Genomic DNA, 25690 nt, shown 5'->3' on the forward strand with positions numbered 1-25690 from the left:
AGAGTGATAATTTGTTATTCAAGTATTTTAATTAATAAATCAGTATTCAAACGATATTAAATTATGCGATTTGATTTTATGACGTGCTAAAATGTTCGATTTTTCCTCACATTTCAACCCAGACAACTTTTTGTGTTTTGCGTGATGAAATGTTGATGAAAAGTCTGGTCTCGTCATGGAAAAATGTCAAAAATATTTATATAATATGTATTTGCTCTCATGAACTGGATGTAAAGTACACTTGTGATGTCGCCAGTGAATTATTGGGCGCTGAAGTGGCTTTTGACCCATCATAAAAGCCACAAATTGCCAATGCTGGAGAGGCATTAATTTGATAACATTTTAATCGTCGCTTCATCTGAATTCAGCGGAGTAATTTACGCTTGTCTGTCTCTCTCTCTCTGTGCAGAAATTAATTCCACGTACCCGCCCAACGAGGACGAGGACCCCAACATGGAGGAGGACGTCCTGTACCAGCGCGGCGCGTCATTCAGCGCCAAGCTGGACGACTCCAATGCTCACATTTTCGACAATACCCTCTTGACGAAGGGCGCGCACAAAATCAACACCGCCGCCGGAAGTGACACTGGCCAGGGCGGATTCGCCACGGTGTCGAGCGAGCTGAGCGACGACAATTTCTACTCGAAGGAGGACATGTCAGTCTATGACGATGTCAACAACAATCGACTCAATCTCCGGAGCAGAGATTCGCAGCGCTACGATGCGGCGGCACAGCAGGTGGACTCATCGGAACCATCCATTGTCACGCCGTCCAGCACGACCGGAGAGCCACATGTGTCCCAGAACAGGAGTGGATCAAACAAGACAGCCACTGTGCTCAGGTGAGTTCCTCCTTGATGCAATTTAAACTGTTTGGGAGAGTTTTTAGTCCAAGAGTTGAATTCGATTTAACCTAATTTACGCCAAGGAACTTCGAAAAGTTTAATAAATTTACAATTTGCATTGAGACACTCAATTCTATATTGCTCATCATGTAAATTAAGACAGATCCAAAGTTTGAGAAATTGTTTCTAGCATGGAAAGTGCTTCACTTTTCCCAGGAAAACTTGTTAAATGTCATGGTTCATGGACACAATGCCAATAAGTTTGAGAAAGGAATTGAAAAGAATCTTGAGAATCATGAATTTTCTGCTTGTCTCACAATATTGTGCATCAAAGTACAAGGAAAATTGTATCTTCCGAGTCGGATTAAACATAAAGTATATTTCTTGAAAAATAATATAATATTCAACCATATATATATTTTAGATAATTGAAATGGAGAAAAGGATTTTCTTTCTTATCTCAGAGGAGATTTGAATTTCATACATTTATCTAGCAGGCAGAAAATCAACCTGCAAATTGTGAAAACACATAAACATTTTATAGCATGAAAGAAAGTTTGAAAGCTTTCAATTGGATTCTCTCTGTCTTTACTCTAAAAAGTGGTCTTAAGACACATTCTCAACTTACGCTTTCTTAAATAAAGACACTGTCATTTGTTCTCCATTTCCCATCATTCCAATTATCCTCTTTCAACACACCCTCCAACAAAGTTTCAATTCTCATTTTCTCCTAACGTGATCACGAATGAGATTCGCGCGCGCGGAGTTGCATAGAAAGAGAGTGCATATGAAAAGTTGGAGGAGAATAACTTTAACTTTTAAACCGTCATCATCGTAAATTTTCCATGCATTTTCTCCACCACAGACGCCACTTTGTACCATGATCCCTTTTCTACGTTGTTGGTGTGTATTTTGTGTAACAAGAAGGCAAGTGCAGCTATTTGTCACAATTACGTTAAGTAGACGTAAGCCCCTCGTTCACAAGGCGGTGCGCCGTGATGCTGCCCAACCCCATCCACCCCCATGAGCAGCTCCTAACAGAGCCTTTCTCCTCTCCTTCAGCAGGGAGCCGTGCGTCCTGGACTGCGGAGTTGATGGCTCGTGCGATAACAGCGATGGCCCATCGAGGTGTCTCTGTCCATTCGGCAAGACTGGACTCAAGTGCGACGAAGGTAAGAGAAAGTTTTCGCAGGGAAAATCTTCACCACACTGTCAATTCATCATCAACTTCACCCTCCTACCGATGGGGCGATACAATGGCCGTAAGCTGAAAATAATTACAAATGACGTTGTGGAAAGAAAGTCAACACATTTCACTTGCATATGTCAGTTTGAGTGTCGGGCGGAACAATGGCAATATGGAATATAATGAAGCAAGTCTCTGAGATAATTTATTTCCACCACCACCGAGTAGTGAGCGCTTTGTCTGTCACCAAGTCTCACGAGTGGGTGGTTTGTCTCTTCACAACCCATCCATTGAACATTTTCTGCTCAAACTTTATGGCTTAAATTCTCAACTTCTCTGGCACAAGAGTTCTGGCGCGCGCGCCTCTGCGGAGCAATGTTTTGATGGTAGACGAGCATAAAATGTGCGGTTTTTCGACAGAAATGGGACTATTTTATGACACATCCTCTCTGCATGGACGCACTAAAACGCAGGGTGAGAGACTCTTTTTGGAACTGAGCAGAATTAGTATTTTAAATAAAAAAAACGTGAGCAAATTGAGTCGTTTTCTAAATTATTTTGCTAAATGTTAAAGATTCTGCACAGGTAAACAGATTTAAAGCATATTTAGCTCTCCCTTGAATTTCACGTGAATTTATCAAGAAAATCTTGTGATTACAGTTCACATTCAACCACTCATTCCAGTTGGGAGCGATTCCACTCGTCAGTTGTCTTCCATTATTTGGGCAAAATTCCTAATCGTATTTGTCCAAATACTCCATGCGACTCCATAGTCAAGTCTTCAACTAATGCGATTATCGCTCTGAAGTGGGGTTCTTGAGGGAATTGCTGGATTGGGAGCAGCAGCGATTAACCCCCTGGAGTTCGGGGAGCTCCACATGGCGATATCGTAATTGCTCACAGGTTGAGAAAGTGGCACCGAATCATATGCAATTTTGCTACTGCTCTTATCATAATGTGAGCCATAATCACTTAACATCACTGTCATTTCGCATCCCAAACGGCAAATCATGAAGAAGGTGGTCATGATGGCTTCGACAAGCCAAGCGCGCGTGTGTGTGTGTGTGTGTGTGTGTGGGAAAAGTTTGTTTTGGGGGAGGCAGAAAAGTTGTGGGCGTGTGAACGTAAATGATTTTAGTTGTGCAGAAAGTGTTTTTACTAATCAAATCAAAATTTAATTCATCCCACGTCACGTTCAGTGAGATCTCTTCAATTAATGTTGCTGGCGCGCTCAGTTCCTTCGGGGCTGGAGTGCGAGCTTCACTCTCTCTCTGGGGTGACAAGAACTTGGATGACAGTGTGTCTGCTTTTTCTGAATCGTCATTTTCTCGGGGTATTTTTCTCTCTGGGCCCGGGAAAACCATTAGAGAGGCCACTGAGAAATGGGAAGTGGGAGATAAAATATCGCCCTCGAAGCCATGATTCCCATTTTATTGTCCCTGTGGGGAGTCACAGAAGGATCCTCGGTTGTTTTTACACCAACTGTACGTGCCCTCGACAGAAGGTAAATAAGTCACAATTCTCACTTTGTTTTTAAGGGCTGGACCATTTTATCTCAACGCCACAATCCTGAAGGACTTTCTCCGGGCGACAAATAGTGGATGGCAAAGCCACAGAGAGAGGGAGAGCTTTCAGAGTGACTTTCGAAAGAAATGCTGCGCTTAATTAAATCCACTGGATATTCTCGTCTGTGGATTTCATTTCAATAAATATTTGTGCAGCGTTGAAAGTTGAATTGAGGTCATGCCCCTATTGATTTCGGTGTCAATCACCCGGCGGCAAAAATAATTCAGCAAATCGATGTAAAATCTAACCAGGCGAATATATATTTTCAATCATTCCATTCATCCATGATAACTATACAAGATAAGATCCTCTGAGTTTGCACTCCGCTAAGCGGAAAACAGGAGAATATTCCTTGGGAAAACAAGCTGTTGTGGAAGTTTGTGCTTTGTTTAAGGTATAAAACTGACCGCAGACATTTAAAAATGCATAAAAGTTGCGAGTAATTCTCATTGAACCGAGAATAAAACATAGAAACACTTCGCCGGAAACCAACTTGTGTGCACATATTAAATGGGAATTTATGAACACAATATTCACCCTCGAAAGCTCACAAATCTCCCCAAAAACTCCACAATATTATACACAAGAGGACCTTTTTCCTCCTCAAAATGCCGCTTCTGCTAAATTATGGCTAAGAGAGCAATTCTCTCCCATTGTTTGATTTTTCAGCACAAAGTGTAACAATTTAAAAAAAAATATTTCCACACCAATGCAGAAAAATGTGCATTTTTTCCATTATTGAACGAATGAATAAACCTGAAGGCATATAGAAACTTTCTTCTGGCGCATCATCACAATGAACTTGAGAATTTATGGGAAGGAAAAGAGAAAGGAACTTTTTACATTTTAATTACACACCCCCAAACTCACTAATTCCATGCAAACTTTTGGGCGAAAAATGAAATGAAGAGTAGAAAATGTAATTCTGGGATTTCTTTAATTATTTCCCTCAACGCGAAATAATCACATAACGTGCAAATTAATATGATTCTCTCGAGAGATCTGTGAATTCCCTGACTGTACTTTTCCACCCTGAAATGAGGAATTCCTTTGATGTGTAGGCGAGTTTTAATCACAGGCTCAGCCAGAAGGTTGAAAGAGAGAGAAAAAAAGGCAAATCAGTAAAATGATATGTCTTAAATTAATTTCCTCAATTGAATTTTAGGGGATGACTTTTCCCATGGAACCAATCCTCTCTCAAATGGGTTTCCTGGTGTAATTGAGACGCTTTTGCTCTGGCCTGCGAGGCAACAGGGGCGAATGGAAACTCGGGGGTGATTGCAGTGGACTTTTTGCAGTCTTTCTCCACGGCCAAAGAGGGCCACAGTTTCCGCAGGAAATCCCCGTATCATGTATGGGAATGATATAAACAGGAAGCTTTAGCCCAGTGCAGACAATGGGATTTTCATCTCCCTTTTGTAATCTCGCAAATATCTCGCGTGTTGTTTGCAGAAGTGGGCGATGAGGGAATGGCGAAAAAAGCGGTGAATAGATCAATATTTGTGTCTGTCAGATTGACTGCGAGACTCTGTGTAACTTTGGAATAAAGCGTTAAATGAGTCATGCTTGTTGCCTCCTTCTCGGTGAGCTTTCCAATGGGGGGATTTTCCCTTCCAAGTGTCCTCCGTGACGCTTACACAATATGGCCAATTTGACGGGGGAGAAATTCTCCAGACGACTCACGAAACACATTTTTCACCCAAAAGACACAGCATCTCGCGACAACTCCATCGCAAAGTCATTTAAAATTATAATCTCCACCGCAGGTTTTAAAAAGAATATTTCGCCAAACTCAATAAATAACATATTTACCGCGTGCACGTGTTTCCGCCGGAGACAGGAAGTTCGGCGAAGGAAGAGAAGCAGCGCGAGAAGGAACAAATCAAAATTAAATTCCCTGATTTATTCCATCCATTATAATTTTTTTTCTTGCCTCGCGGTAAAAATTACCCCCCCGAGCGGCCGAGGGAGTGCAGAAAAAGTGTATGTCTAATTGGATGCTCCCTTTCGCCATGTTCACCCTCGCAGCGAAACAAATACAACATGGTGGATTCACGTGCAAATAATAAATTTCAATATACGCAAGTTGGAGAAATCCTCAAATAACTCACACCCGGCGAAGCTCGCCTTTCTTCAGCCGTATAGACTTGGGAAAAATCGTCACACACGCTGAGACGCTCTTGTTCTTCTTTTATTGTGATTCTGAAGGTCTCAAGATGGGTCAATCGGTGCGCCATCGAATCTTTATCTTCATTTTAGACTCCTCTATTCATACCTAAACTCATCATTATTGAAGTCTTTTCTGTCTCTCAAGTGCCAGTATAAACATTCTACCTTTGTGTACAACCCTTAGAAGAAACGAAGCTCGTTGGCTTTATGAAGCTATTTAGCTTCGTTATTCCAACAAAAATATTTATAGCTCGTTGTTCCTGACAAGTTTACATATTTACGATGGCTTTTATGCTATTTTGGGGGTAATACAAAAAAATTAACGACTCAACTTGCCATGGCAGAAAGTGCTGCTGCACTTCATCCTCGCAATTCGGCGAAAGAAACAATATTATACTGTAAAAACGTCTGGGTTAAGAGATGATGAAGGCAAAATGTGAATTTCCTCCTGCACGGAAGCGAGTCCTGTGGTTGGGAATATTGTTTGGTGTGCTATTGATTTTGTAATTAAGGCAAAATAATACCGATGGCAGGCTCGTACGCCGCCAACATGTCTTCTGTGTTATTTCACTAGTGAATCACCCACACATGCACGGCGAAATAATAATCCTAATTACATGAAAATTCATGTGATATGAAAATTGTGTGGAAAGCTAGCGGTGGAATGGTTCAATATATCATACAAATGGTTCACCATAAATTCCAGCCACTTCTCCTCATCGCCATCAGGTATATCAACGTAGTATTCAATGCGAACGCAGAGGAATCTGTGTAGAACGGCCTGGAAAATTGCTCGGCGCGAAGAGACACACACACACACACACTTGAGGAAGAGTCGATGAAGAGTTTCCCTCCACACTTTAATACGCTTTAAAATGGGTGTAAATTATGAAAATTCCGCCAACGGAATATTAATACTAACTCCTCATGTGAAGTTTAATTACACCCCATGGCATATTCCGCATGCAAATTATCATGGGATAATGCTCAGCAGTCACGCATTCAATGGCGGAAAGTCGATTTTCCGCAGTTCTCTGGAATTTCAAGGAGCACACGAACTGAGAGTTTGTGGAAGGCCTTCAGCGGCACAGTTGGGAATTGATGTGGCGCCGAAAGGGGCCAATAATGAGGCAATTTCTCCTGTATTTTGGAAATTATTCAATTATTTCCGGGAAGCAATTTCATTAAAGAAAGTATTTTATGATTGCGCTATTTCGCTCTCACGTGAAATACCTTTGAACTTCAGCCCTTTTGTGTGATAATTAACATGGCACGTAAATATGCCATAAATATATGATGGAAAAACAATTTTACTCCATTCGGGGAATTATTTTGCTGAAGCTTTTCCGAATTGTGAGTGCAAAATCCTGTTTTACTGCTTCACTTTAATACCCAGAAACAAACAAACAATCCCAAATCATTTTCATAAAATATCAATTTTAATTATTAGTGGGTTAATTAAATTTTTGCGCGGTAATTTCACGAATGATTACAGAAATACTGGAAATAGCAGACCTTTGGCTTATTTTTTTTCGATGATCTAATGGAAAAGGTTTCGCGCGTGCAGAAAAACGACAAAAACTTGGGCCTAAATTCATGGATGAAATATTTTTGTTGATAAATGAGTGGGAGTTTTTGATGAAAAGCATTCGGAAATTATTATCCTCTCCAACATTGCACAGTGGGCGGAATGTTAATATATCGTTGTGACCAAAAATTGGATTTCAACCCATGAATTACAGCAGTTTTTGCGCACAGCTTTCCTCGTTGGGGTGTTGGAGTAAAACCACCCTTTTTATTGTTTTCCATTAATAAACGAATGATTCAAATGATTCACCCACACCAAAAAGGCCTCTGAAACTCCCTCTTTCACCTACAAAATCACAATGGGAAAAAGTGCCCTGAGGCACCGCAACTCTTGTGTTGAAATTTATTGCCGGCGCGCGAATAATTTAATTGTCAACCAGAAATTGGTGGACTATTTTATTTGCTCATCCAACCCCGAACCCGCGAGGACAACATCACGAATTCGACCACGGCGGGCAAAAGCTCTGCGGATTTGCCGCCGAGCTTTTCATCTGTGTGTGTGCGTGTGATGATAATTACAATGCAACCGGTGACAAGGGTAATAATGAATTATAGAATCATACACATGGCAAACTGCTGCACATGGACGCGTCTGTTCGGTAATAATTCATTCCTCAAAGTGTGCATCAGTTTTTTCCATGAATCGCACACGACAAATTGACAGCGGGAAATTTTTCCATAACAAGGCTTTTCCCCCCTATTTTTTTGTCGCCACACAAATCCACATGATGTAGAAGTTATGCTGGAAAATTCAATGAAATAATCCCCCATTGGATTGGTGGAAAGTTGATGGAATAATTCTCGTTTTTCGTATTTGCGCGCACTCACTCTGGCTGAACAATCGGAAGGTGTCAGCAAGTAATTTTCACTCATGCTTCCGAAAACAATCGACACCCCGTTTTGTGGGGTTGATTTTCGAGGGGGTTTTGTACCGAAGGGATTGAGCCGCAGCATTGATTCGCTTCTTATCGTGGGAAATTTGTGGCGAGAAAGGGTTTAATCGTGACAAACTGGAAGGATTTCAAACAGCTTAACGTATACTTTTCCAGACTAAATTTGTTGTTTTCAACAATGCACTTGTGAAAGAGTGGATTTATACTAACCAAATTTGTCTGTCAATTTCTGGAAATTTATACTATTGTTTCTCATAGAGAAACCTTTTCTAACACTCTTGCCAACTTCACAATTCCCATACATTTTGTATCCATGATTCAGCGATTTTCTCTTATTCAATCGCGCTGAATTCCTCCACTGCTTTACCTATGGGGGTTGTTCTCAATGAACCATACACAGATTTTCCCTTTGCTGAGGAATTCTTTTGCTATCTTGCCTCAATTGCCCCACATGTATATCCACTCTTATATTCTACGGCGTCTCAAAAGTGCTCTGCTATTCTTCACTTCCACGAAGAGAGAGAGTCTGGAAGAAAGTGTGTGTGTCGATTACGTCACGGGAGCGTTCCTGGGCTCAGGCGGAAGCGCGAGTGTTCCGCTATGAATGATGAATTGACGGAAGAAGGCATGTAAATACCAGCCAAGGCTCGGCGAGAGATAATGTAGATTACAAAGTAAATGTTGTGGATCATCTTATATAACGAGGAAAAGTCCTCGCTCTGTTTAATTTGCCATCAGTGAGTTGAGCACGCGCTTTGGGAGTGCACGGCATTCAATTACGTGTAATTAATTAAATTAAGCTCTCCTCCATCTTTTTCTCTCTCTCTTTTTTTTGCAGATTTGAAAGTGTCTGTGCCGCGCTTCTCCAAACACTCCTGGATGTCCTTTCCCGCCCTTCGTGGTGCCTACAAGCATGTCCAGGTACAATTTTTATTCCATTTGCATGTTCACTTATTAAATATTCCGTCCGAAAACATGACTGGGAGACTAAAACACTTTTCGTGTCTCATCCACATTAGCTGCACATCGAGTTCCGGCCGGAGACTTTTGACGGGATAATACTATTGACTGGCGAACGGGATGATCTCACTGGTGACTTCATGGCAGTTCTCATCCATCAGGGATTCATTGAATTCTGGTAATGTGTGAATTGCAATGTATTTTTCAATGGGAAACCCCAGTGATTTTCCATTACATTTTCGTCATATTTCACAAATTAAAGCCCGAAGGGACAGCAAGTTATGCATTTTTGCATCATATTTTGCATTTATTAGAGAATATATACCAGCGAATGTTGTGATTCATTTCTGAACACATGCAGAGATATTCAACGATTTTTTCTCAACCCCACGGGAAATACCTGAAATCCCCCTTGTTGGCAAAAATCATCATCAGAAATTGATTGACATGTCGCTCGGTGTTATTTGCTGACTTTGTGTATTCCTGCCATTTTGCCACATAGAAGCAACATTACATAAGAGTCCGTGCAAGTGGGTGGCTTTCAGAGCTAAAGTGGCAACATTTTGCAAGAGGCAAAAACTGATTTTCTATGCTTCTAGCATTTTCCTATCAGATTTCCCCAAATCCTCCGGATATTAACACACACACACACATACACAAATATAACTTTCTGCCACTGACACATTTTGCCAATGGTTATGCCCTTTCCCGAAAAACCACCCCCGCGCACGAATTGCACACAGAGCTGGGCTTTTCGGCTGAGTGGAGAAAAGCGGGGGTGGGGGGAGGATGTAAAATAAATCAAAAGCCATTCCGGGGGAGATTTGAAGATGGAGTGATGCCACTGTAAAATTACTCTCCATCATCTTTTTGCACCTCCACGGCACGCATTTTATGTGATCACGTAGTTTCATCGCCCACCCACACAGCCATTCACCCCTATAATTAATGTGAGGACATAAACAAAATATATCTCAGCTCTGGAGGAATAATTCATGGGTGATATCGTAAGTCCTTCCTCAGCATAAAACACTCTATTTGCCATATTTTGAATATCTTAGCGTGAGACAAAGAGTTGCGTGTGTCGATTGTAGATTGCAGATACGATTATTCTCTCAACATCCTCACCATTATTGCTTCCCTGGCTTCTGGTGTGTATCTTATCGACAATCTCTCATCTAAGCTCTTTTCAACTTTTAGCTCTTAGCCAGTCAAATATGTGATGCTCTTTTAATGCATTAATGGGGAGAATTTTCCCTTTTATGCCACCGGAGTCTTCATAGGATAAAAATGAGATTTTGCTGTGTGGTTTGAAAAATACAACCCTCTAAAATATTCATGGGCTAATGCCAGAGACTTTGAGGAGGGTGATTTCGTCCTCTAAACAGCCAGCGATGAAAGAGGATCTCCCTCAATTTGATAAGTGCATGGCAGTCATAACTCAAGTTATCAGTTGAAATCATGGCATGAAAGAAAATCATGGGATAAAGTTTTCGGGTCATTCAGTGAGCTTGGCGAGTAGAAGAGCGAAAGCTTTCTCAATTATTCATGCAGTGCTTTCGAGAGGCGACTCTGGTCGGTTGACCTGAATCGCATCGAAGGCGATATGTTTAGGAGGGAAATTAGGTGGAGAGAGGGAGAGATTGTGTGTGGGTTGGAATATTTCAAATAGAAAACTGACAGCAATAAATCAGGAAGATTCATATATAAATATTGGGTGACTGCAGAAGGCACTCTCCGGTACGAAGATTTATTGTATCAGATATTCAGCATTTTTGCAGGCATCACACAGATAAATGTGACAGGGACAATTGCCGTATTCTTACTCAGATTTTCGGTGCTTTCATCTCATATTCGCGTATCAAAGTGAAATATTTTTGCCACTTTTCCTTCCTTTCTCAGCTGGCGCAAAAGTTGTCCACCCACCACCTCAGCCCATCATCCCCTGTTTGTGTGCCTTCCGCACGTCAAATGAGGAATGAAATGATGTATAAATGTGAAAGGGCAATATAACGAAAAGTCTGAGTGTATGTTTTGAGATGGTATAAAACATACATTGCCATAGAAACGATGCCGCTATCCACCTCCGCAAAGCAACACTTTTAACCTGCAGCAATGGCAAAGGAAGTTGGATGTGAGAGACTTCATCCACGGCATTATATATCTAGTGAGAATTTCGGGGCGGTATTATTTTAATATTTTTCCCAGAGAAACTCTCCCGACAAACACTATAACAACGCCCACTTTCCAACTTTTCATCTTCACACCGCGAGAGCTTTTTTCTCGATTTGTTTCATTTTAATGTACCTCCGCACCCCTCCACCTCGCCGTCAGGTGAGATGGGAGGCTCGGGAAAGTTTCCTGCCACCCACACAGCGCCTCATTGCCGCGGAGAAAGTGAGTTTGATGAAGAGTCATCGCGCCCGGAGCGTCATGGAGTTTAAAGATGGACGATGATGGCAAAATTTGCGAAAAGCTCATAATTTTAATTGTACTGCAGACAATGTGGGGTTTTCTTGAATATGTAAATTTACAGCAGGAGAGAAAATCCTCAACAATGAGATATTCACCAACACGTGGGAATTTCCCAGAAAATCCTCTCGAAATGATCTGTGAATTGTCCCCAACTTGGGGGTATTGATGGCAATTCACAGCGTGCGATAAAGAGCTTTTAAGTTTCCCGGGAACTTTCGGAAATTTTCATTGAATCCTAAGCGGATTTTCACAAGGATTTTCTTGGAATTTCATTTGACAACTCACCTTTAATCCCACGCTTGCATTTGGTATGCTTTGATGTAAATCATATTGTATTAGTAAATGACTGAATATTTTCATACATTCCAATTTTGCTTTTTAACATTGATGGGAATTATTTGAGATTTCATCTCTCCAGTACAGCTGAAGAATCATTGAAAATTCAACATCGCAATTCGCATGAGAAATTCTCATTATAAAATTTTCAGTAAAATGGCATTCCTGAAGCCTTCTGTGGAAGGGACGAAATCGAAATTTCTCTCAGCATAATCCAAAATGATTAAGACTGTGCAAAGTATAGGAATAAATTATAATGAAATTTTCCATATTCATTAAGACGAATTCAGGGGACATTAGGAGTGTCATTTGTGGCTTTCCCATTCCATTCTCCTTATATCTGATGAATTATTTCGGTCCTCTGCCAAACAATTCTCTGACTCATTGTCTCGAGAATTTCCAAGAAAATTGCATTTATTATTTTCTCGGAATACCCAGACAGATAAAATTGAGTTCGGATATATTTTTCACTGGACATTTAAAGCTTCTCTCTTCAATATTCCATTCATAGCTCAATTCATAGTGAATTTTTTGTAAATATTGCTTTGCGAGTGTAGTTTTCCGTATTATTATTAGTAATTGCTGCAGCTCAAAATCCACCCCAAATGATTAATTAGGCAGAGTGCACCTAAGAGGCTTTCGCCACAGCAAACAACCCCAGTCACACAAAAGCCTCGTCATCAAAGCTCAGTTTGACTGTGCATTTGAATAAAATTAATGCGGCTGTATTGGGTATTAAATTTTACGGTGGCACGTGACTAATTAATATTTCTCGTCTCACCCACCTGCCATTTGGTGGATGTGAAGTCGATTGGGGTGTGGTGAGATCAAACGCTGCTGGTTCTGCAAAGACTTGTGTCTTTTTCCAACCATTTTCTGGCTCCCATTTGAGTCGAAAACCCCGGGAAAAAGGGTTCATTTTGCCGAGGAGAGCTGGAAAAAAATGCTTTGATCTTGAAAATAAACAAGGGCTCTGGTCTCTTTTGCAGGGGTTAATAAATTGCTGAATTAATTCTGGAAAATTAGGATTTATTTACATTTCTTGCAACTATAGCAGATTTTCCTTCAGATTTTCAAAGTTACTTTGATATTTCATAACCACGTTTAACTTTGGGGGCTTCTTTTATTTAACATTTCTTGCCAATTATCAACCCCTGCGTTCGAAACATTTTTTTTTATGCTCGGCATGACAAAAGCAATGCATAACAATTGAGCGAAACAGAGTTATTTCCATGGAGAGAAAAAGAAATGAGCAAATGAACATTGGAGGGTGAAATTTTGCCTTTTATTAAAATTAAGCAAAAAACCCGCACTTTTTCCCTTCATTTTCTGGCAAAAATCACAAATCGGGATCAAAGCGGCAATTTTAAATATTTGCCGGGTAGAAAGTGTGCAATTTAACGTGATTGAGAAATGTTATTGAAAATTTACGCTACATTTCGTGAACAATTCATAAAGACAGGTGCAATTTATGACAATTGACTTTATACAACTTTCTTTGATATGTTGGAAATATTTTTCTCGCTGATTCAATAAACCACGCTTGATGAAGCAGAGCGAGAAATTTCCACACATTTCTCTCTCTTTCTCTCGCTTCAGATAATATAATGAAATTTATGAGCGAGATGTGAAAGTTTTGTTTAGGGGAAAATGTGAAATATTTGTATAGGGGAGAAAAATAATTAAAATACGTATTTTGGCAAATATGTAGTTGGGTGAAATGAACAAAGTTTGTGGAGAAAGTTTAAGCTATCAACCCTCGCCGCCATATAGTTTATTATTTGGTGAGAGAAGAGAAATTTTAGAGAGAGCAATTTATTGAATAATTAAGCATTCTCATAAATCAGTCAATTCCTCAATGTCCTCTCGCAAACTCCTGAATTGTCGCAAAAGATGCAAACTTTCACATTTTCCGCCCAAACAACTTCACCCCACAGATGAGAACATCCTCTCAATTGAGGAAGAGTGCCATTTTCTGGCCAACAATCACACACAATGTGAAGAAAGGATGATAAATGCTTGAAGGGTTGTGCGGACAAAACGATTTTCACATGTATCATTTACATTGCAAGCCACCCTCTGAAAAGTTCCGTATAGATTTCCATGTACATTGCGACAATACATACAATCCCGATGCTGTTCAGGATATCTCTGGCTCGTGGAGATTCTGCTGAAGTTGCTGCAATAAGCACAATACTAAATGCTAATATTTACTGCTCAACTTTCTGTGCCAATTCCTCCTGAAGGCGGGGACCTGCATTATCGTGGAAAATTAATGTGTATATAGATGAAACAATCGTGAATGAAAAGTTTAATCTCTCTCCTCTGTTCGAAGCCGACCACTTTCCATCGACATGCGAACTTTCCCGGGGAATAAACAACTCTCTATTGCGATAAGCACTGAAAGAAATTGATAAATCGTTTGCCTTGCAAAACCACTGAATGAGAGCGCCAGCTGAAAGTGCTTCATCTCAGTGCGTCTCTCTTCTCCAAAAATTATTAGGGCAGTCGTTCCGGAAAACATCCCCCTTCGCTATAAAGTGCTTTTTGGGAGAAGGCAGAAAGGGATTGTGCAAACAAACCATTGATGAATTCCAGGAAAAATGTCTGTAGACTGAGAATGTTTAATGAAAAATATCCCTGCACATAATCCACCCATTTATTTGCTGTCTCTTCGGCAAAAGCACTTCCTGTGCTACATTCACTCTAACAATACACAATATACAATCAGATACGCGGATTTGTGCGCGCTATTTATGAAATTCAACAGGAAGATGGGACTGAATTGAATTTCAGGTGGGATATTAATTTGCTATCGCACTGCAACTAACGGATGATGTGAAATTGAACATATCTGAGGGGGTGTTTTTACCTGCGCACCAGACAAATGAGAATCAATTCCCCCAGCTGGAAGTCGAGCAGAGAGAGAGGGTGGAAAAAATATCGTAGTCAATTATCGCTACTGAATGGAACTCATTGGCGAATGGGGGGTGGGGGGGGGATGAGGGTGTCCTGGAATGGTGTTGCTAATGGGAAGCAATACCCGGGGCGGATTTGCTATCGCTGACAAGAATGCGGCAAGTGTGCAGAAAAAATCCAATACTAACCAAATACTCTCTAATTGCAGGTTCGACTGCGGTTCTGGTACCGGCAAAGTGCAATCTGAAGAAACTGTTGTGCTAAATCAGTGGAACACCGTCACGGTTTATCGACACAGATGGGATGCATGGCTGCTCCTCAATCAGGGAAATCGTGTCCAGGGACGATCCAAAGTAAGTCCTCAGCAGAACTTACACCCTCCCCGCTGATGCCGAGGGAGGATTTTCCCCGATTTGGAACCCTTTTTCTGTCGCTTCGCATCGTCCGCCCTCTGGGGAAGAATTATTACTATCAATATTCACCACTCGTTGCAAGATAATCCGTGAGAAAAAGAGGGACGTTTTTATTATTGCATGTTTTCGTATTCATCCTCGAGCTCCAGTCCACCCCCACACACATATTCCTCCAAGTCAAATATAAAGAGGACAAATATATTTATGATTCCCTTTCTTCGGATCTGTGGCTTGACGTATTTGCGCTTCCGTTCTGATGGTGGAAATTATCATTGAAAATTATGAAAGTTTCACAACAATGCATGAGAAATCCCAGATTCAATATCTAAACCCTCATTCAACCCTTCAACTTCAATTGATTTCTCAATAAATGCGATGAAAAGGTTCTCATAAATTCTATTCAATACAACAATTCAAGGGTTTTGATGATTCCAAATGTTCATGTGAAATTGCTAGACAGATTTCAGAGGGAATTTTGTGATAGTAAATTGTTGCATTTGCAATTTTCAAGGCCTCTCCAAACTTTCCCCCTTTCACACAAGCCACAATGCCCCGCCACCCCTGCAACGCGGTTGGATAAACACACCCTCAGCTGGTGGAACTTTGTCAGTTGTATTGAAAACCCCACCGCAGTGGCTCATAAGCAAATAACCTAGGGTGGCCTCCCCAATAAGGAGAGCCAGCTCGGCAGAATAAGAGCTGCGACGGTTCGCCAGGAGTTTCTATAGGGGATGGGGTAAATGTGACAGGGAAATTTCATCGGAATTGGACACGTGAAAATGCTCCATCTTCCTATCAATTTGGCCAGCAATTTTCCACACGGCTTTTTCCATATATTGAAACTTTGCCACTTGGGACAGGAACAAAGCAGTCACACTCAATAATATATTGATCGGATGTGTTTCAATGCGAAGACACAAATGTTAGCGCGCGTTTGTGTGTGTGTGCAAGAGAAATGTATTGGGGTTTTGGGAAGAAAAATGTAATAAATGCTGCCATGAGAAATGGTTGTGAGACAGTTCTTGGGGCTAGGGTGGTAAACTTTGGAAATCGAACAACTTTATGAAATTATTGGATAGCTGGGAGAAAAGTTTGTATATTAAAGATTTTTCTAGCTTTGACCCCAACTTTCTCCGGGACAGGAAATGTCTTCCCATCTTCGAAGTTTTGGCGCATGACTTAATAATAGTCAAATATATATTGCAATATGAAAAGGGGGGAGAGCTTTTGCCAATCCACCTGACAATTTGTCCGGAAGGATGTGTGCTAAAAGCATCTCTCCATCCTCTCGCTCATATCCGAAAACAGCTCTGGCCGTCATTGCGGCACCGAGGAAAATCCCTCGGGAGTGGAAAGTGTAAAAGGAGCATCGTACTCTAATTATCACAACCAGAACTCTCGGCATAATCCGGGCCAGCAACTATCAAAAGTGTCTTACTTCCTGGGGAAGCCTATATTTAATAACCGGCAGCTTATCCCGAAACTTGCCCATGGTGTGATGCTACGTTGTCTGAAATTATTAGTGTACTTATCCTGCGGCCGGACCAGGGCTTATCTCATCCCCCTGACGTCGCCTAGCCGCCCGGCAACCCTCGTGAACTGACTGTAACACAATTTTGGCAGCATTAAAATATTTCCGCAAATATCCAAAAGCCTCAATTGAATTTACTCAAGCTTTTATCCACGCATCTCCCCGCCCACCCCGACTCGCCCCATGTGTGCTCCGCAACTCTGGAGGGGCGCACACAGCGAGGGTGGGATTTCGATTTACAATAAAACACATTACACGACAGCAGCGTCTCAAACAGCACAAATGGGAATTGAGTTGAATTGAATTGAAATCCACATTTTCTTACACAAAAATTTCCAACCAACTGAATTTTCGCTCTGTTGTTTGTCTTAGGTCTTTTTGCCTTACACTCCTCCGCATCTTCCCACACTCACCCTCGCCAAAAAACGAGAATGAGGAATTATCTTGCGTTCACTTTGGTGGATAATTGAAAATTTCCGGTCGGTCGTTATCGCAAAAAACTACATTCTAGAGCCGAGGAATTTAAGCCGCCTCCACTCCAGAGCCTCGGAAAATTTCTACAGAAGAGCTTCTGCCCTTCTCAGTCTCAAAGGATCACACTTTTAATCACAAGGGGGTAGTCAAGCACGCCAAGCAAGTACATTGCTTGTGAGGATGAAATAAATAACAGACAGAGTTTTAAGATTTAAGAGATCAGAAGAGAAAGAAAAAGGTTAATTTGATCTCAATTTCCATACAAATTGAGAAATACCACAAGTATTTTTGCATTCATACCTTATTCCTCGCAATGATTGCCCTCTTGAGGCTTCTATTTCTTGCTTTTCTTGGCGTTCTCCACATCGCAACACTACACTTTTCATCTCAAGAGTCTGTCGCGAGTCTCAGGCAGCGCCCGACTAAGATAAGAGGCCACCCACCCCTGTAATTTGGTCGTTTTTGTTTAAAATTCACTTTGTACAGAAGTCCCGCATCTCCGTTTCACCCCCCGGGAGAAACTTCCCCATATATATCTTCACATCCAGAAGTTCCCTTCCATCTCAGGAACTTTGTGGGGCGATACAAAATTGATAATGCGGGATGTAATCGATTCTCTCTCCCCATCTCTTGCAGGGCCTCTTCTCCAGGATCACCTTCAGGGAGCCGGTGTTTCTGGGCGGGACGGGAAACATCACTGGAATGGCGAGGAAGTTGCCGGTCAACGAGGGCTTTGTGGGCTGCGTGAGGAAGTTCATTGCTAACGAGCATGAGTACGAGTTTAATATTTCACCTTCTGGCGACGTCAACCAGGGCTTCGATGTGCGTAAGTATCTGAATGTGAGCCCAGGAGAAAGTTTCTCCACGTCCCGCGGGGATTTTCACTGGGGTTAGTCGGTGGGGAGATTCATGGAGTGAACCGGGAGATGTCCCGAAAGGCGGACAATTTGAGTTGTGTTGAGCAAGACGCACAGACTAAAATATTTAATTCACCCTCGGGAGATCTCTTTTCTTTGCTCACCCTGAGCTGATGAGCGTCTGGATGCGAAATGTTCTTGGGAAATGTTGCGAAAGCTCACAGAGTTGGAGCATCATTTTCCGGGGCAGCTTGCGATCAACTCTGTGTGTGCCGTAAATTCGGGGAAAACTTCCCAAATTCATGCACAGCAGTCACTAATTATGAGTGATGAAGCCTCCCCGGGCTCGAGTGTGTGGTGAATTGAAATTTAAATATTCATTTAATAACTCCGCCGACTGCGAGAGCATGTTTTGCCGCTCACCGCCTAAATCCTCTCACTCTCACTCTGTCTGTGTGCTTCCAGAGGAGTGCTCCACAGATCGCTGCAGCCGATACCCATGTCGCCACGGCGGCAAATGCCTGCCCTCCGATCAGGGTGCCATTTGTCTGTGTCCCCTCGGCTTTGGTGGTGATTTATGCGAGATGCGACTGGACTTACAGGTAATTCCGCCCGCCCGGCAATATAATTATGATAAATTCACCCCACAATTCATTCTCATTTAATTGTGCCCCCCACGCAGGTGCCTTCATTTAATGGATCATCTTATTTGCGATTCGCCCCGCTCGGAGACTCTGCACTCATTTGGCTGGAGTTTAAGGTAAGCGATGCCCGAGGGTGGATTCCTCGACCAATTGTCTACACGTGTTTTGCCCCAAACACATCAGCCCAGAATAGGGTAACATTTCACTCTGAATTATATGCTCTTATGTGTCCTGAAAAACACTCTCGATTGAGCAACAACAAATGTTTATCCCCTCGTGAGACTGTCTTAAAGCCGGCTCAAGGGGTGATGAAGTAACATTGTGGAAGGGGGATGTGATATTGAAATTCTACGCCATTCGCAGTCCAATTGCAAAATTTTGTTATTCATTTAGACATGGAATTTTATATGCAAATTTACTTTAAATCGCCAAAGTTTTTCATCGAGACTATGATTTCCATAGGAAAAACTCTATAACTGAGTCACTCAAACGAGATAGAATAAAAAGTTCAATCTAATAATGTACTTTTTGTGGAGGGAAAAAAGTCTTAACTTACTCGCGTGTTGGAGAAAAATCTGTGTGTGGTTTTAGATTGAAGAGAAAATGCATTTCTCACCCAGAATTTGTCCATTTTGTCACTTGGCCACCCCTCAAATATTTTTCCTGGTTCGATGGGTAAAGTACTTGAGGGTGAATTAATTGCTTTGTCTTGTACCGAAGGCGACAAGAATGACTTGTATTGATTTCTGCATTCCACCGCCGACAGCGCCTCGGCCCACAAAGTTTCACCAATTATAATTAAATATCGACGGAAAATTACTGGAAAACGAACAATTTTTCCACTCGCTCATGCAGGAGTAATTCACCCTGTGCGGCTGATGTGGGTGTGTGTGGGGACATCCGAAACTCGCCTTGGAGCTCATTAGTTGGCAAGCCAACTCGTGAGCTTTTGGGCGGTATAACTGAATTTTAATTGCACATAAGCTTTCTGGGCGACTAATGCCGACTCTCTTCTCTGGTTAGATCATTATAAAGCCGCAGCAGGAGGACGGTCTGTTGCTCTACAGTGGCCATCACGACTATGGTGATTACATATCATTGTGCCTCAATATGGGTCACATGGAGTTCACATTCGATCTTGGCAGTGGACCAGCAACAGTCCGGTGAGTATGCCATGTACTTTTATCACGGCATTTTATCGCCAAAGCTCTGGAGGATGGCATTTGCTTTTATCGCGTTTCCCCCCAAAAACCATCGACTCTTGTGTGTGTTTGTGTGTGTGTGGGGGGGGAATTTTCACGTTTTCAATTACACCCCATGAATGGCAGAGTTTTCAGATAAACTCCTGCTTCTGCATTCTCTGCTTATCACTGGAATTTGTGGATATTTGTTCGAGGAAAGTTGTTGAGCTTTCATCGTTTCATTGGAGTTTCATGTGTGTTTCACTGCATTTTGCATTCTAAATGAGGATTTGCGACGAACATCAGCAGATTTTGCACAAGCTTATGGCATAATGTGTCCTCTTCTGTTTTTCCAGGAGTGAATTTCCACTGTCCATGGGTCAATGGCACACTGTGAAGATTTCCCGAACAGCCCGATTGGCCGTGATGAAGGTATTTTAGGGGCACAGATTTCTGTTCGAATAGCAGGCAATTTACCTCACACTCGTCCTCGTTTCACAGGTCGATCAACTGGCGGAAGTGATGACCATTTCGCCAAATGGATTCTGGCATTTGTCACTGCCACACAGTTTGTTCCTCGGCGGTGTGCAGAACACCCAAATTCTGCCGTCCAATTTGAAGGAGAAAGGCACCTTCGTGGGATGCATTCAAAAGGTTTGTTGAGAGTACAGAGAATGGGTGGGATTTGAGCTAAGAATTTATCTTATCTGCACAGATGGAGGTCAATGGCCGACCTTATGCGATCATTTCGGAGGCTCTTGGCGGATCCAACATTGAGAACTGTCCTCACGCTTGCGTGGCACGTCCTTGTGGACCCTTGGCTCTGTGCGTTCCCAATCTGGACTCCTACGAGTGTCAGTGCAGTCCATCAAATGGTCCCTGCCATCGAGCTGAAGAGGAGGCGCGCCGCGAGGAAATGCTGCGAACCACAACAACTACAACAACCACTTCAACGACAACCACGCCAGCTCCTGAAAAGGAGGAGCCGGAGCAGGAATATGACGATGATTACTACGTTGAGGATGTTGAGGAGGAGCAAGTGACGACAGAGAATCCGCTGAAGATCGAGGGACGTCAAGACGGAGGGTATTTGGATGACTGGGACGACGAGACAGTCAATAATGGTCAATTCCTCTCCATGAACGATAATAGTGATGAATTGCCCGATGATGACAGATGGATTCTGCGGGATGAGAAGGAGGAAGCACCTGTCGATGCTGACAAATCACTCGACGACGATCAGAAGCCACTTCTGCAACTCGACGCAGATGATTCGCTCTTCGAAGAACCGGACTTCGATGATGAGATGCGACGCATCATGAAGGAGCGTCCGGAAGACGAGTCCTGGCGTGAGATTCACCACGGACTGAAGAGGAAGAAGAGCCACGGCGCCTGTTTCACCGGACACGACAGCTTCTTCCACTACAGCGACGCCGAGACTCTGGCTCAGATCATCAGTTACTCAACAGACGTGAATCTGCGCTTCAAGTCGCACTCGAAGAATGGTTTGCTGCTCTGGACAGGACGACAGAGTGCTCGTCCCGACGATGACTTCCTCTCGCTGGGCATTGAGAAAGGGTGAGTGTCCGTGAGGGTGGATCGAGTGGATTGTCTCTAATTGTATCACCCAGAGAATGTTTCGAGTGAAATTGAGTTTATTTCTCGGCCAAGCGCCAATTCGAGAGCTTTCGCGCTGAGCTATATTTGATGGACTTTGGGAAAAGTTTGCAGGAGTTTCGATTGAAATTCTCAAGAGATGTTTTTCACAACGCGTGATACTTTAAAAGCAATTTTCAAAATTGGCTGCAAGAATCTTCCATTGATGGATTTGACCTACTAAATACTTTTAGTTGATGAATGCAAAAAGGCTTTGATGTGATGAGCATTGGAGAATTAACTATTCATGTGCTTTATTTGCTTTTAATTGGTTGGAAAGTATCAAAAGCCCCGAAAGCTTTTCCATTTAATATGTGTAATACTCAATGTCAGAGTTCCAAAGTTTAAATACCTATTAATTCCCAGGTATGTCGGGTATTTCAATAGCTCAAATCACATTAGTTATATGTGCAAATTAACATTTTTCTCTTCTGATATTATGCACATCAAAGAGGTCAATTTAGCTTGATGGTTGATAATAAATCATTCACAAGAACTTCTGAATTTCTGTCGAAATAAAAGCCCAGCAAATTCACTGACACCGTTTCTGTGATTCTGGGAATTTCACTCTCTCTTCCGTCGATCAGAATTCTCAGAATCTCATGAAAAGCTTTTCGCAAAAGTTCATTAAAGTCGTCACAGAGGGATGAAAATTGAATTTGCCAGCGAGAGCAACTTGACGAATTTAGTCAAATTTTCACTCATCTCCCAACAGTTTCCTCCACCTGAGATACAATCTGGGCTCCGGAGATGTGGACATCAAGTACAACTTCACGCGAGTGAGCGACGGGCTGTGGCATCGAGTGCGCCTCGTGAGGTGAGTGATTTGGCGGGAAATTCGGGAGAATTGCGCGCTCACCGACTTTGTCTGTTGTGCAGGAACTTGCAGGAGGGTTCGCTGGAGGTGGACGGCGGAAGGGCGGCCGTGCGGAAGGCGCCGGGAAGACTTAGGCAATTGAACACGAACACTGGGCTTTACGTGGGTGAGTGGACTGTATGCTAATAAGTGGCTTTTACATCTAATTGAAGGATTTTTTCCTCGCAAAAATTCATTAAAAATTGATCTGCATGTCTGATGAAGAGGAGAAAATAATGGACATTTTCCATTGAAATATTTATAATCACCGGTCTAATTCTGGAGGGAATTTTGCATGAGTTCTGAGAAGATTGTTAAAAAGATGTTCTTTAACGACACCTTTCCAGGTGGAATGCCAGAGACTTCGCACTACACCCGCCGGAAATACAGCGCTGGCATCGTTGGCTGCATCTCGGAAGTAATCCTGGGCGGTCAGGTGCGCTTGAATCTCGACTCGAGCGTCCTGGGAACGGCGCACAACGTCCAAATAGGAGTTCTCTGAAGGCATATTCACTCCTGAACTCACAGAGAAAGCTTCTAGATCAATGCACCAACCATGCGGAATTTTTCTATGATGTCCCTGACAAGGAGATTTTACACTGAAAGCGTGCAGAAAAAAGCACGCGAGTCAATTTGAGTTTTTGAGCAGAGAAATGCGACAAATTGAGTGGCAATTTTTTGGAAAAGTGGTCAATTGATGAAAGAGTTTCCTATAAAAAATGAAAAGCACATAAGTTGAGTAATAATTTTATGAAATACTTGCATATCTTTTCTAAAAGGGGGTGAAGAGCAGATGTTTTTAACCCTTGCAATACCACAACACAAATATATCAATTTCCAACAATTCAGGCAATTTTTCAATTTTCTTAAGCATTTTCTGCAAACCACTGATGATGATATTAAGACGTATATATTTTACCAATCACAACTAGAGCAAGCAGATATTTAATTAACAGGGTGTGAGATTTTGAGCGCAGAGAGTTTAGTGGGAGAGATTGAACAAATGAAGTAAAATAGGTGTTAAATTGAACGAAGGACGAGAGTTGGTGGAACAGAAATGTAGTCATAATCGATAAATGTGTATTATTAAGGGTGAAAGATGAGACCTAAATCTGTAAATAGAGAAGAAAACTGTTAATGGAGGGATGTAAAACCATGAATATTTCAAGTGCTTTAAGAGTTCTAATCATTGTTACTTCAACGTCTGTATTTTCTTGTACAATACACAAAAAAAACACAACTTCTATCAAAACCCAACACTTCTCTAATCTCTAACGACAAAAAAGAATCTAACAATCTGGACAGTTTTCACGGAGCAGAGAGAGAAAAAGTGCAAAAACGCGACACCCTAGAACGAAAAAAAAAAATGGAAGACATTTTGTAAAACTGACAGAATACAGCGCAGTTTTAATTAGTGGATGTACTTTTTAGATGTTATAGAAGAGAACCAAAATGCCGAATAATTCCCAATCAGAGCATATCTCGTCAATTATCCCTTGGCGACATTGCACATCACACACGCGTCAGGACTTAACGAAGCTGCCGTTTAGTCTGTCATGGCGGACATATTGAATAAAAGCGATGCTCTTATGGACAAAAATTGTGAGGAATACACATCAGCATATGCATTGCAATTAGGAAGTAAGGAAGAATGATGAGACAATGTACATAGACAATGGTATAATCATAACAGACAATTTATAGACTGTGTATTTGCAATTAGACGTATCTTTAGAGAGAGACAGAGAGAGTGGGCGAACATCACACACTTTGGAACAAAATGTCAATGTACATATTTAAAATGAAAGGAAAAGCGCGCGGCAGAGGAGATAAAAAAAAATGCTTCATGAGTGTCACAAGGCGAATTATTTTTTAAAAATATCTCTCAATACGCGACAATGCGGAAAAATTGCTGAAATAGGAAATGTGTAGATGAACATATCAGCGGAATTGCAATTGATTTTCACACACGAATGATTTGTCTGCAAAAGCACCAGCAAAAATCACTTTTCATGGACGAAATTTGGTAATTGTAACTGTAATTTGAGTATATATGCGCTAACTATAGGAATGAATAGTATCAAATGATTTTATATAATCACCATTAAATCACTGCGTGTGATAGGAGAGTCCAATAAAGAGTAAAAAATGGATAAAGTTGGTCTTTTGGCTCTTTTAGCGTGTGCGCGGCGTCCGTTGCTGTCGGTAAGGCAGAGTGGTGGCGATTCAAAAGTCCATCGCTCGACGTTGCCATTGTTGGCCGCTGGCGCTGTGGGCTAGTGAGGAGAATGTTTTGTCATTGGTGTGAGCTGTCAGATTCAGCTGAATGTATCAGTGATTTTTTGGTATTTTGTGGTGAAAATAAATTCAATTTTATGCATGATATGGTGACGGAATAAATAAATAACCAACACATTTCGCTACTGAGACTCACAGAGATAAGGTGAGTGGACTTTTTGCACAGCTCACGCGACAATTTCCACCCAAAATCACACCTTTTCACTTCGACTGTCCGTCGCAGCTGAAGAGGCTCCATTTCTCCTCCTCCAATTCCACTTCTGGACAAAGAAAAAAAAACCACCACTGAACAGCTTTTCTCACCCTGCAGGCACAGGTGACGAGGAGTCTCATCCACGCGACATCCCCCGAGAAGCCACACAAGAGACTTTGACGGACAGGGAAGAGGCGACACCAGAAGCGGCATGACGGATGCAAATGTTTTGCCTCCGGGAGTGAATCCGGAGAACAATGCCATTCCGGGTGTTCCGCTCATCAACAACAACAACAACAATCGGCCAAGGAACAACAACCAGAACTCACTGATGAACGTGCGAGATCGCCTGTTCCACGCCCTCTTCTTCAAGACTGCCCTGGCCTATGCCCAAGCGATACCCAAGTAAATTCCCTTTGCGATTCACCCTCTCCGGACAGCCTTCGAGCCGCTCGAAGGTGTTCTTGGGCTCCGTGGCAGTGTGAAATCCACCCCCGGATCAATTGTTTGCGCAACGTCTCATAAATTATGCGCTGCAGAACATCAATTCAGTGCCATATTTTCCATTTAACAGTCTTTCACTGCACTTTTCCCTTTGCAAATTTGATCAGGGGCACAATTTGTGGCAATTTGAAGCGTTTCTTGAGTAAG

The 25690-nt window shown here is 42.0% G+C and overlaps 2 protein-coding genes across 2 annotated transcripts in view; both read left to right on the plus strand.

Annotated features, from left to right (window-relative positions):
* The window catches only part of LOC132257186 (pikachurin), a 54490-nt gene extending 29792 nt beyond the window's left edge, over nucleotides 1-24698 (plus strand). Inside the window, exons 3-17 of the mRNA XM_059753982.1 lie at nucleotides 410-842; nucleotides 1908-2017; nucleotides 9085-9167; nucleotides 9266-9384; nucleotides 15145-15289; nucleotides 17991-18180; nucleotides 18677-18813; nucleotides 18894-18971; nucleotides 19879-20018; nucleotides 20393-20468; nucleotides 20538-20690; nucleotides 20752-21614; nucleotides 22408-22509; nucleotides 22572-22675; nucleotides 22896-24698. Coding sequence (XP_059609965.1) covers nucleotides 410-842; nucleotides 1908-2017; nucleotides 9085-9167; nucleotides 9266-9384; nucleotides 15145-15289; nucleotides 17991-18180; nucleotides 18677-18813; nucleotides 18894-18971; nucleotides 19879-20018; nucleotides 20393-20468; nucleotides 20538-20690; nucleotides 20752-21614; nucleotides 22408-22509; nucleotides 22572-22675; nucleotides 22896-23050 — 2888 coding nt within the window. The 3' untranslated portion in view covers nucleotides 23051-24698. The remainder of the gene's footprint in view (nucleotides 1-409; nucleotides 843-1907; nucleotides 2018-9084; nucleotides 9168-9265; nucleotides 9385-15144; nucleotides 15290-17990; nucleotides 18181-18676; nucleotides 18814-18893; nucleotides 18972-19878; nucleotides 20019-20392; nucleotides 20469-20537; nucleotides 20691-20751; nucleotides 21615-22407; nucleotides 22510-22571; nucleotides 22676-22895) is intronic.
* Nucleotides 24699-24852: 154 nt separating this feature from the next.
* LOC132257217 (membralin) overlaps nucleotides 24853-25690 on the plus strand; it is a 32568-nt gene continuing 31730 nt past the window's right edge. Inside the window, exons 1-2 of the mRNA XM_059754045.1 lie at nucleotides 24853-24991; nucleotides 25157-25444. Coding sequence (XP_059610028.1) covers nucleotides 25251-25444 — 194 coding nt within the window. The 5' untranslated portion in view covers nucleotides 24853-24991; nucleotides 25157-25250. The remainder of the gene's footprint in view (nucleotides 24992-25156; nucleotides 25445-25690) is intronic.

Source organism: Phlebotomus argentipes, unplaced genomic scaffold (assembly GCF_947086385.1).
Source record: "Phlebotomus argentipes unplaced genomic scaffold, Phlebotomus argentipes genome assembly contig_42, whole genome shotgun sequence".
Taxonomy (NCBI): Eukaryota; Metazoa; Arthropoda; class Insecta; order Diptera; family Psychodidae; genus Phlebotomus; species Phlebotomus argentipes.